Source organism: Peromyscus maniculatus, chromosome 14 (assembly GCF_049852395.1).
Source record: "Peromyscus maniculatus bairdii isolate BWxNUB_F1_BW_parent chromosome 14, HU_Pman_BW_mat_3.1, whole genome shotgun sequence".
Taxonomy (NCBI): Eukaryota; Metazoa; Chordata; class Mammalia; order Rodentia; family Cricetidae; genus Peromyscus; species Peromyscus maniculatus.
Window position 1 is genome coordinate 74,788,240 of NC_134865.1, and position 10,409 is coordinate 74,798,648.

General features: G+C 53.4%; 1 protein-coding gene across 2 annotated transcripts; it reads left to right on the forward strand.

Annotated features, from left to right (window-relative positions):
* The first annotated feature begins 3,006 nt into the window (after positions 1–3,006).
* Fam181a (family with sequence similarity 181 member A) lies at positions 3,007–9,064 on the forward strand. 2 transcript variants are annotated; one of them, XM_006990906.4, is made up of 2 exons: positions 3,007–3,126; positions 7,743–9,064. In XM_006990906.4, the coding sequence occupies exon 2, from the start codon at positions 7,827–7,829 to the stop codon at positions 8,703–8,705; it is 879 nt and encodes a 292-aa protein (XP_006990968.1). In that variant the 5' UTR covers positions 3,007–3,126; positions 7,743–7,826; the 3' UTR covers positions 8,706–9,064. The 2 variants fall into 2 exon arrangements, with proteins under 2 accessions (XP_006990968.1, XP_042117031.1); XM_042261097.2 differs by lacking the exon at positions 3,007–3,126 and adding an exon at positions 6,051–7,060.
* The last annotated feature ends 1,345 nt before the right edge of the window (positions 9,065–10,409 follow it).

A 10,409-nucleotide genomic window follows, 5' to 3' on the forward strand; every position in this document is an offset into this window, starting at 1 on the left:
CCTGGCAAGTCCTGAGTTTACAAGTGCATGGAAAACCTGAGTGGTTCCGCAGGCGCCCCCTCGTGGCTAGTGAAGGCCAAGCACACAGAAGAGAATCCTGAAGGTGGGTTCAGAAGAGAGTTATTACATTTTATTATTATCTCGATGCCTGTTTGTTTTCTAAGGGGAGACAGGATGTGGACATGGGAAGAGAAGTGGAGAGGATCTGGGAGGATTTGGGGGACAGGAAACTGTAACCACAATATATTGTATGAAAAAAAATCAATTTTTTTTTTTTTTGATTTTTCGAGACAGGGTTTCTCTGTGTAGCTTTGCATCTTTCCTGGAACTCACTTGGTAGTCCAGGCTGGCCTCGAACTCACAGAGATCCGCCTGGCTCTGCCTCCCGAGGGCTGGGATTAAAGGCGTGCGCCACCACTGCCCGGCCAGAAAAAAAAAAAATCTATTTTCAATTGAGGGGGGAGAAGAGAGGGAAGGTAGAAGTGGGTCTCAGAACTAAGATTCCAGCCATCAGTTGCCCAAGTTTCTTAGCACTAATCACTACCTCTTGGCCTGTTCCCTCGTCAAATCAATGGTAGGATGAGGTGAATGGCCCCGATGGGCGGCAGAGCCGATCCAGCCCCGAGACAAGCATGCTGTGTGCCTTTCCTTAGTGTCCTCCAAGGACAGGGCAGGGGGCCACAGCCTAACAGAGGAGCTGCCCAGCTGGTGAGGGGCAGGACTAAGACCCAAAGCTGGGTGTGTTGACTCCAGAGGCCCCTTACCCCCAGCCTGTGGTACTTCTCCTGGTCCCTCAGGTCCCTTCCACCTGGGGCACACAGCATCTGTTGAAAAAGTAGACAGTAGGACCAAGTAAGCAGACAAGATGGGAACTAAAGGGTGGTTAAAAGGCATTCCTATGTGGGGCGACCTCACAGACAGAAAGCCTTGAAGCATGGGAAGAAATTATGGCCACCACTCAATTAGTCAGACCAAACTCTGCTTCTGAGGAACCCAGAAGTTTTTAAATGACAGTTCACCCATCCATCCAACTGCTCACTCATCCATTCACATACCCCACTTCATCCATCCACTTACATATCCATCCATCTATCCATCCATCCATCCATCCATCCATCCATCCATCCGTCTATCCATTCATTCATCCACTTACACATACATACATACATACATGCATACATACATACATACATAGATTTACCCATCCACCTATCTGTCCATCTCCACACCTACACGTCCATTCAGCTGCCTACACACTCACCCCCACACCTCTGTGTCCAACATGGCCTAGAACTTACACAGTCACTTTTCCTTCTAATGAACAGACATTCATTAGAAGGGAATCACTAAACCCATGCCAAGGGAAAGGTCTTAGTCTCCACTTCCCACAGTAAGGAGCACGGAGAGGTCTTTGGATCTACTTTACAACTAGCACGTGTGTGAAAGGGGTTGCCATGGAAGTGTGAAGGAAGAAGGGAGGAAGGAGGTGCCTGCATAAAAAGGAGCCTCTTCCTTGGGGACACATCCAGGGCTCACTAGTTCCAGGTGACCCTCAGCATCCCTGGATCTTTGACCCTTTAAGGTTAATGGTCCTCAGCCGATTTCTCCAGGATGTGTTTGGTGACTGGTTGCAGGTTGCCATCTCCCTGCTACGTGGCGATCCGGTCACTACTTATTTGCCTCTGGAGACAGCAAGATCACCACCTTGGAGGCAGGTATGCGGCCATTTCCACTACTGTTTGTTCCTTTTGAAATCCTGCCGCCTGGAGGCAAGGGTTCCTATGGTGATGTGTTTGTTATGTGCAGCTGAGAGGGAAGGTGTGCTCAGGGTTCGAGTCAGGCACCAGAGGTACACTCAAGAGTCATCCAGCTATGTTACTTCATGTTGCGTTTTGCTTCTGCAATCATCCACTCGGGCATCAAGCATTTATTGTATACCTCATGAATGCAAAAATGGAAGAAGACTTTAACATTTCTTTCATACCTGATATCACCCCACTCTTGCACTGACCTACCCCTTTGCACGACACCAAACTTCTCACTGTCTCAGCACCCCAGAGTGCCCACACTCTGTCTTGGGGTCTTCTCCCAGGTTGTGGTGGCTGTCACATATCACACTCATAAGCTATTAGACAGATTCCCAGGGTCTCGAGTCAGGGAGACAGGGTTTGAACCCTCCCTGGTTCATCCTCTTTGCTGCTGTTAAGTCACTTAATCTCCACGAGCCATAGTCTCATCTGCCAAGTGTGGGGAAATACTGGGATCCATCACATAGGGTGGTTGTGAGAATAAAACACCATTAGATGTGTGGGCTGGAGAAATGGCTCAGCAGTTAAGAGCACTTGATGCTTTTCCAGAGGACCCACATTTTGATTCTTAGCACCTATGTGTCAGCTCACAATCATCTATCACTCCAGTTCCAGAGGATCCAATGCCACCTTCTGGCTTCCATGGTACTGCACACATGTAGTGCACAGACATATGCAGGCAAAATACTCACATACATAAACAATAAGTAAAATCTCCAAAACAATTTTTAATACCATTAGATATGTAAGATGTTTACTATGGCTAATACCCAGCTGGGTATTGAAACATGGTTAGTAAATGTGTAGCCTGATATGGTCCCTAAGCCTGTAGGGGCAAGAAGGTCACATGTTCCAGGCCAGCCTGGGCTATAAAGTAAAACCTTATCTCAAGGAAAACAAAAACCTGTCAAGTTGAACTGAGGCACTCTGCCCTGGGAAGCAAGAGATCTGGGTTCTGGTTAAAGGGAGGTGTGTGTGTGTGGATAAGTCACTGCCCTTCTCCAGTGTTCTGTTTGCTTGACTAAAATTGCAGTGGTTGGATTACTATAAAGCCAAGCTTTGTGTCCTGTCAGCTTCACCTGGGATCAGGGACCTGGCACCCAGAGACCATCTCCATCCACCCTCAAGGCAGACATCACTAGCTGATCAGAGCATTCCAAATTCCATGCTGGCCTTGGAATCATCCCTCAAGGCTCCTTGGAGGCATCACCAATCAAATCCGAATTGACAGTTGAGATTAAACTGACTTTTCATTCCTGGCCAGTGGCCTGACCCGACAGGGCACAGCGTACGAAGGGCAGGAGAGGACACAGCCAAGGTGAAGTGTCTGTCTGTGATGTGTTTGAGGGTGGGAGGACAAGGCAGTGTCAGGAACGTGGGGCCGGGATCGAGCGGGGACAGAACACTGGGGCACAAATCCACAACTGTCACACTGTTTGTACCACACCAGCTTCACTTCGCAGGGAAAGCTGGATCCAGCTCCGTGGAGAACTGAGGAGGAGGGAAAGGTGTTGGCTGCCTGCCAGGTAGCCTCTTCTTTATTTTTTGAGGAGTTTTAATCACAGTATCGAGTTTGCCAGGGGCTGCAACTCCTCCACCCTAAGGGCAAGGAATTTGAGACACAGTTCATTGCCATGAGGATTTATAACCCATCACGGCCACTCCTTGGCAAGTCTCATCATTCATGCCTCAGTGCCCTCTGTAGAGCAGGGGTAGCAGCCATGCCCACCCCGTATGCCATACTTATGAAAACTCAACTCCTTTCCTCAACATCAGAAAGCAGACAAGGCCTGCTGTGTACAGTCTCGCCCATCGAGTTCCTTTCTGAAGTCTGCTCTCCTGGGGCCATGAGTAATGGAGAAAGAATGGCTGTGCCATCTCTACCTGGAGCCTCCTGTCCTTAAACTCCGTCTCTGACCCCTCGCTATACTAAGGGTATAGCAAGCGAGGTGGTTAAATCCCAGGCTAGTAAGTGAGGTTAAATCTGCCCTGGTTTGTATCGGGAGAAACCAAAGCATTTACCAAGGTTGGGACTCCTAAATTACACCACCCTGCCTCTGTTGCTGCTGGAGCTGACCACAAGGCTGCAACTACCCATGATCACCTGAGGTCCCAGCCGTTCTGTGGGCATCGTCATAATGGGGGTCGCCATCAACCATGAAGCTGGGCAGCCAGGGCAGGAAGCACTCATGCCAGCAGCCCAAAGAGCTTACTTCCGCCCGACGCCTCCCATCCCTAGTCAGGCCTGATTGTGGTTGACACTTGCTGCAGGCAGGACTTTGATAGAAATGCTGCTGTTACGTAAGGGGTTACATAAGTCACCATGTGATGCATGCCCCATATTCTAGAGGGCTGCTGTACCCCAAGTGGCCTTTACATGTTCTTCAGGTCAGAGTGGCTGGCTGCACTCATCCCCAGAGCTGGGGTGGTCACAGTAAGCCAGCCTGGTGGAGGAAATTAGGTCTGGCCCCAGTTGACAGCTGTCAGGCCACAGCATATTGGGATGTCACAACCAAAGACGGGGATGCGCTGCCAGCAGGGATCTGTCATTCCCAGCCCATGGACAGTGGCTCTTTGTCGGACAGTAATTCTGGCATCTGGGAGACAACGTTTAACATCCATTCCCTTCCACTCTTAGGTCAAGTAGGATTTTTGCATTGCTGAGATCAGGGGTTGCAGGTCGCAGTATTGGCAGTGAGGGCTCCCCAGCTCACAGGGCTGAGGAGGGGCAGGTGGGGGCCCTGCTCTCTGGTTGGCTTAGTTCCTCAGCTCAGCTTACTTGCCCTTGTCAGAGCTTGGCAGAGACTCCTGCCTGGGTGCAATCGGGAGTCTGCCTCCTTCATCAAGTGCCACAGCGCTGGTGAAACGAGACCATCATCACAGTCCAGTCACAGCAGCTGTAAGTGTCTTTTGCCAAGGACACCTCTGCTTCCACAATTCTAGAACAAGCCTGCAGCCAAACCCTCACTGCCCTTACCTGGCTCGAGTTGGGCAGCAAACAAAGGAAACCAGAAGTCGTTTCCAGTTAACAGGATGCAAGCTATTCGGTGACTGTGTAGTTACTTCCGGAAACAAGAAGCCGCCCTGTTCCAAGCCTTGGTAGGACAGCACACATTCAGAGCTCAGGAGAGTCTGGTTTGGGCCATACTGGGGTTTCACCACTGAGATATCCCCCACCCCACCCCAAGACTAGAAAGGTTTTTTAAGAGTGGATTCCCACAGAACCCACTCACCTGAGAAGCATGGAGAGAACAGTACAAAGAGGTGTCTAAAGGGCACAGGCACGCTGCCACCTTGCCACCTTACGAGAAGCCGATCTACTGATGGCAACATTCTCAGGAGCAGCCTTGTTCCAGGGAATCGGGCCCACAGGTCACAGGCCGGGTGCTGACTGGCAGGCAGAAAAGGGCTGGATATGCGAGGCAATGCCCCAGCAAGGTAGGAGATGAAGGGGTAGTCCCAGATGCATGGGGTCTGAGGGAAGCTGGCAGGAGTCTCACCTGGTGGCCACAGAACCTCAGAGTGTATCTCCAGCAGAGTGTACCAAGAGTTTGGAGTAGAAAGCATGGTGCCCAGTGTCAGGGCGGGCTGGGACACTGACGCAGAATTTCGCCCTTCCAAGCCCTGGGGATTCCAATAGCAATGGCACAGCGGAGGAAACAGAGCACGTGATGGCTGCCGCTACAGGGACGATCACAGCCCACATACCCCCTGTCTGTCGTGCCCCGGCTCTGCTCAGAGGACATGTGCTGGCCCCGGCTCTGCTCAGAGGACATGTGCTGCTAGCTCTGGGTGTCAGAGGTGGGATCCTCGGGCTACTGCAGAAGGGTGCCCCATCCCCACAGCAGCAGTCTTCTAGGCACCACTCCTGAGTGAGGGCATGCAGCCATTTCTGTCTGCCATAATTTAGGCTGTGGTACGAAGGTGTGGGCCCGTATGCGGACAGGGGGACAGAAGGAGAAGGTGGCAGGAAGACAGGGAACGGGGAGGAGGGAGGAAGTGTGTGGGGTGCACTGAACTGGCTGGCATGGAGACCCTGCCCCTCATGAGCACTTCCCAGGCAGCCTCATTCACCATGCGGCTATCTGCCTCACCTTCTCTCTGGGCAGTTGGCGGGCAGGGCCAAGGCAGCCCGGACTCCCTTCCTTGCTCCGACTGAGCGGCCCTGCTTGCAGCCCTGCCGGCGTTGGCACGGTGACAGTAGCCAAGTGTGCAAACTTGTGCCATTGTCCCAGGGCCAGGGGGAGCCATGGAGACTAGCTAATATGACACAGGAAAATGTTTGCTGATGGCAATTCTATGGGCTTTGTCCACCTCTTTCTCCATCATGACGACTCGATTTAAGTCCCTAACTGTTTGACTACAAATGCAAGGGGACCGTGCAACGCCACCCTTTTGTCCAGCCGCACTGAATGGGCAATTCAGGCTTTGTGCAGCTCAATTGAGGAAGCAGACATAAAGACAAGATTCCTGAGAGCCCCGGCTCCCTTCCCATGGATATCCCAGCACCCCTCAGCTAGCCGGTCCGGGCTACCTTTCCCCACGTCAGTGCACCTCTCGACCCATTGCAGGGGACCCTTTAGGCAGGGTGGGGAAAGAGGCGAGAGATGTGAGGGCAGACAAGAGAGTCCGAGTGCACACGCTCAACACTCAAGGGCAGAGGGAAAGCAGCCCACCCCAGCTTACCCCATCCGATTGTCTGTCTGCGCTGGAGCATGGCAGCTGGAGGCCTGGAGTATCTGGGAAGGTTGGGTGCCTGTCTCCACTGCATCCAGCCCTCCTTGATCCTGGACATTTTGCACACACACACACACACACACACACACACACACACACACACACACACACACCCTACTCCCTCAAGAAACCAGGGTACCGAGGTCAAGGGGAGGGGTGTGTGTGTGTGGAGGCCGGGGAAAGTGGGGCTGAAGGGTAGAAATTTACCGGGAAATGATTGCATTTGGGAGCTGTCTTTTTTTGTGATGGTCCCCATGGTGACAATTTGTGACGGCAAAGAATGTGGGACCGGGGCTCCGCCGCCTGATTGGGATGCTTTGTATCTGGAGAGGCGCTCCTGATTGGCCTGAGGGCCCCCCAGCTCCGGACTTGTCCTCCATTCAGCCCACTCAAGGGCTGCACAACTGCTTCTCACCCTGCACGGAGCTCGCTGCACGCCAGCTCGCCGGGCTTGCCTGGGTCTACGGTGGGGAACCTGCCGGCCACGTTGGCGGGGGTCCCAGCCTGCACCTTCGGTCAGTGTGGAGTCCCAAGTGGTTTGGCCAGGCTGGGTGGAGGGTGCGAGCGGGCTAGGGCCTTCGGGGAGGGGCACAGTGCTGTGGGTGGTGGCCGAGGAGGCATGAAATTGCTGCAGATGGTTCTACAGGGGAGTTCCTGCCGCAGGCAGCCCGAGATGAGCCTTGAAGGCAGGTCTAGATTAAGTGCTAGACAGGGATCCTGCCCGGCCCTGTGTGAGAGTTGGGGGTGGAGCGAGGGGACTGCAGAGGGGGCGGGGTGGTGGGAGGGGGAGGCCACCACCAGGGAGGGGGAAGGGGGCTTGGCCTGCTGTAGAGCATTTCTTTAGCTTTGAAAATAAAAACTTGAATGGTGAGTTGTGCATGCTGGCCTCACAGTATGTGGGAGAAGCGACCAGCTGGGGATGTAGCCCCAGCCATGCCACTTGTGGCTGGATGGCTTTGCTTTTTCTGAGCCTCAGTTTCCAGGAGAGGGCGACTGATCCTGAAAGACCAAACGAAATAGCTGGCACCTGCCCCATCTCAGTCAGGAAATACTGAACGACTTACCAGGTGTCCCATTGTGGAGTCTGTTTGGGACAGAAGGGTGCGTGGTTAGGGAGCTTTTTGCACTCAGTCCTGGTGGCCCTGGGGAAGGTGGCCCTGGGGAAGGTGAGACTCCAGCTGCCTTTTTCATTCCCAGGTCTGCCCCGTGCTCTTCTCGGAGCTACCAGCCCCCAGCAGAGCCCACACTCTTCATGGAAAGCCCCGCACGGTTCCCGTGGTGATGGCAGCTGACAGCGATGTGAAGATGCTGCTGAATTTTGTGAACCTGGCGTCCAGTGACATCAAGGCAGCCCTGGACAAGTCTGCGCCCTGCCGCCGCTCTGTGGACCATCGCAAGTACCTGCAGAAGCAACTCAAGCGCTTCTCTCAGAAGTATTCGAGGCTCCCTAGAGGCCTGCCTGGCAGGGTGACAGAGCCTCACCTGCAAAGGGGTCCTGAGGAGAGGCCTGGGCAGCTGCCTCTCCATCCCTGTCCCGAATCCAGCCCTGGCGGGGGTGGGGGCTGCAAGGAAAAGGTCCTGGGGACCCCCTTCAGGGAGGAGTGCCTTTCTAAGGAGCAGAGCTTCGGGGGGCTGAATCCAGAGGCTGCTAGACCTGGCCAGCTGCCCATGAGGAAGAGACAGCTGCCTGCTTCATTTTGGGAGGAACCAAGGCCCACCCTCAGCTACCCAATGGGGCTGGAGGTGGGCCTAGGCCCCAGGGAGACATCTCTGTATGAGAATAAGAAAAATTGCAAGGGTCTGGAGTCCCTGGGGCCTGAGACTGCTCCACTGCCCATGTCCCCAAGGGTACTAGCTGACATGGAGCCGCTCAAGATGCCTGGGGTATCCTTGGTAGGCAGCCTTGATGCCTGGAGCTATTGCCCATTCCAGTACCATGGACAGCCCATCTTCCCCAGCCTTCCAGGGGTCCTGCCTCAGGGCCCAGTACCCAGTCTGGGCTTGTGGAGGAAAAGTCCAGCCTCACCTGTGGAGCTGGCCCACTTCTGCAAGGATGTGGACAGTCCAGGGCCCAAAGTGTACAGACCTGTGGTTCTGAAGCCTATTCCCACTAAGCCGGCCATGCCTCCTCCCATCTTCAATGTCTTCGGCTACCTCTAGCTGGACAGCCTCAGCCCCCCTTTTTGGCCTGCAGGATGGGGTCTCTGATAAGCTCTCCATGTGAGAAGGGAGCTGGGCAGGGATCTAGCCAGGCTGCCTCAGGGAGGGGCCTCCTCAGGCAGGCATCTATTTGACTCTTGCAGCCTATGGGGCCAGGCACAGGAGCCCTTCCCCAGGGGACTCCTCTCCCTGTCCCTGTGGAGACCATAGGCAGTGGGACCCTGGTCTGACAGCCACCCATTACACACCTGTTCAGCTGCCATCTGCTGGGGATGGGAGGGGCATTTCACTTGTTCTTTTTGTTCTTTGTAAATATTGAGAAAGTTAAAAAAAAAAATAAAGATTTCTTTTGCAGTTTCCACCTCTTGGGTGTCATGAAGTGGAATAGTTCCCAGATGCAGGGCTGATATAGAGGATGGCTGCAGGGAAGGGTGGTTTGAAGCCTCTGAGATACCTGGAGATGGGTGCTGGGATCCATGGCTCAATTCACAGGAAACAGGTGGGAAGGGATGGGGAAAGACCTTGGGGAAGGATGCTTGGTCCAGACATCTGAAGAAAGAGGTGGGCAAAGTCTAGATCCCCATGGCTCATGATGCTCTGGCCCAGACAGGTAGAGCTATAATTTTGGTGTGCCTGTGAGACAGCTTAGGCTGTGCCAGAGTGGCCATGCACTGGTCAGAGATAAAAGCAGGACAAATCGGATTTCAGTTTCTTGTCACCAAAGCAGGCAGTTTGACTAAATTGTTCCTTTTAAGCATGAGCATAGTTATATGCCCACGGTGAACCAAAACAAAACAAAATCCAAACCCCAAGCCCTGAAGCTTCAGCCTTTAACTAACTCACATGCCCAGTTTTCTGATTGCTCTCAATCACATGTCAATGAGATGTGGAGAGTTCTGTCTGTGGCTAGATAGAAGTGTGTGCTGGGGACAAAGAGTGGAGAGCTTCTTCCTGACAGTTCCCAGACAGCAAGCTGCTGGGCTAGATGCCTTCCTGAGTAGCATTGGCCTAGGCACACTCTAGTGTGCCTGGGCTACACAGTTCATCAGACCACGGTCTTCACAACCAAGCCTGGTGCTGGGCGAGTCTCTGCTCCCCACATAGGAGATTCCCTCTGCACCATCTCCTTCATGGCCTGCCTCTGAGTTGGCCTTCAGCTAACTCCACATCCAGGACTAGAGGCTGCACATGCCCCTTTGGGCCTAGCCTACTCCTCCCCCCCAAGTCCCACTAGGGAGTCCATCAGAAATGCAGTTGGCCAGGGAAATGTGGGGAGTATTCCAGGATCCCCAGGCTTTCTGTCCAAAGGCACCAGAAGATTTCAGTCACAGATTCTGACATGACACATAGTTGTTCTGAGTCATGTTCTGACACGTGGGGGGGGGTCCCTACAAGTGGTCTTAGAGACCACCGAGGGGCCAGGAGCAGGTGCGTGCATCATCACTAAGACCCTCTGAAGCCATGCAATGGTTCTTAGCCTCCTCCAGACTGTGCAGCAGAGGGTTCAAAGCTCCAATCCTGTCACCTATGGATAAAGTTACTTGTCTCCACTGAAAGTCCTCACTCAAAAAGTGAGACTGGACACAGGCCTGCTACATGGGCTGTGTTATATGTGAAAGTCTGATTTCTGTTAGTGTAAGAAGTTGTCTCCTACACTTAGGCACCTGGAGGTCCTTCCAGGCTGGCAGATTAGAAATATCACAG

Coding starts and splice junctions, on each gene's coding strand:
- Fam181a (XM_006990906.4), top strand. CDS start 7,827: ATGGCAGCTGACAGCGATGTGAAGATGCTGCTGAATTTTGTGAACCTG.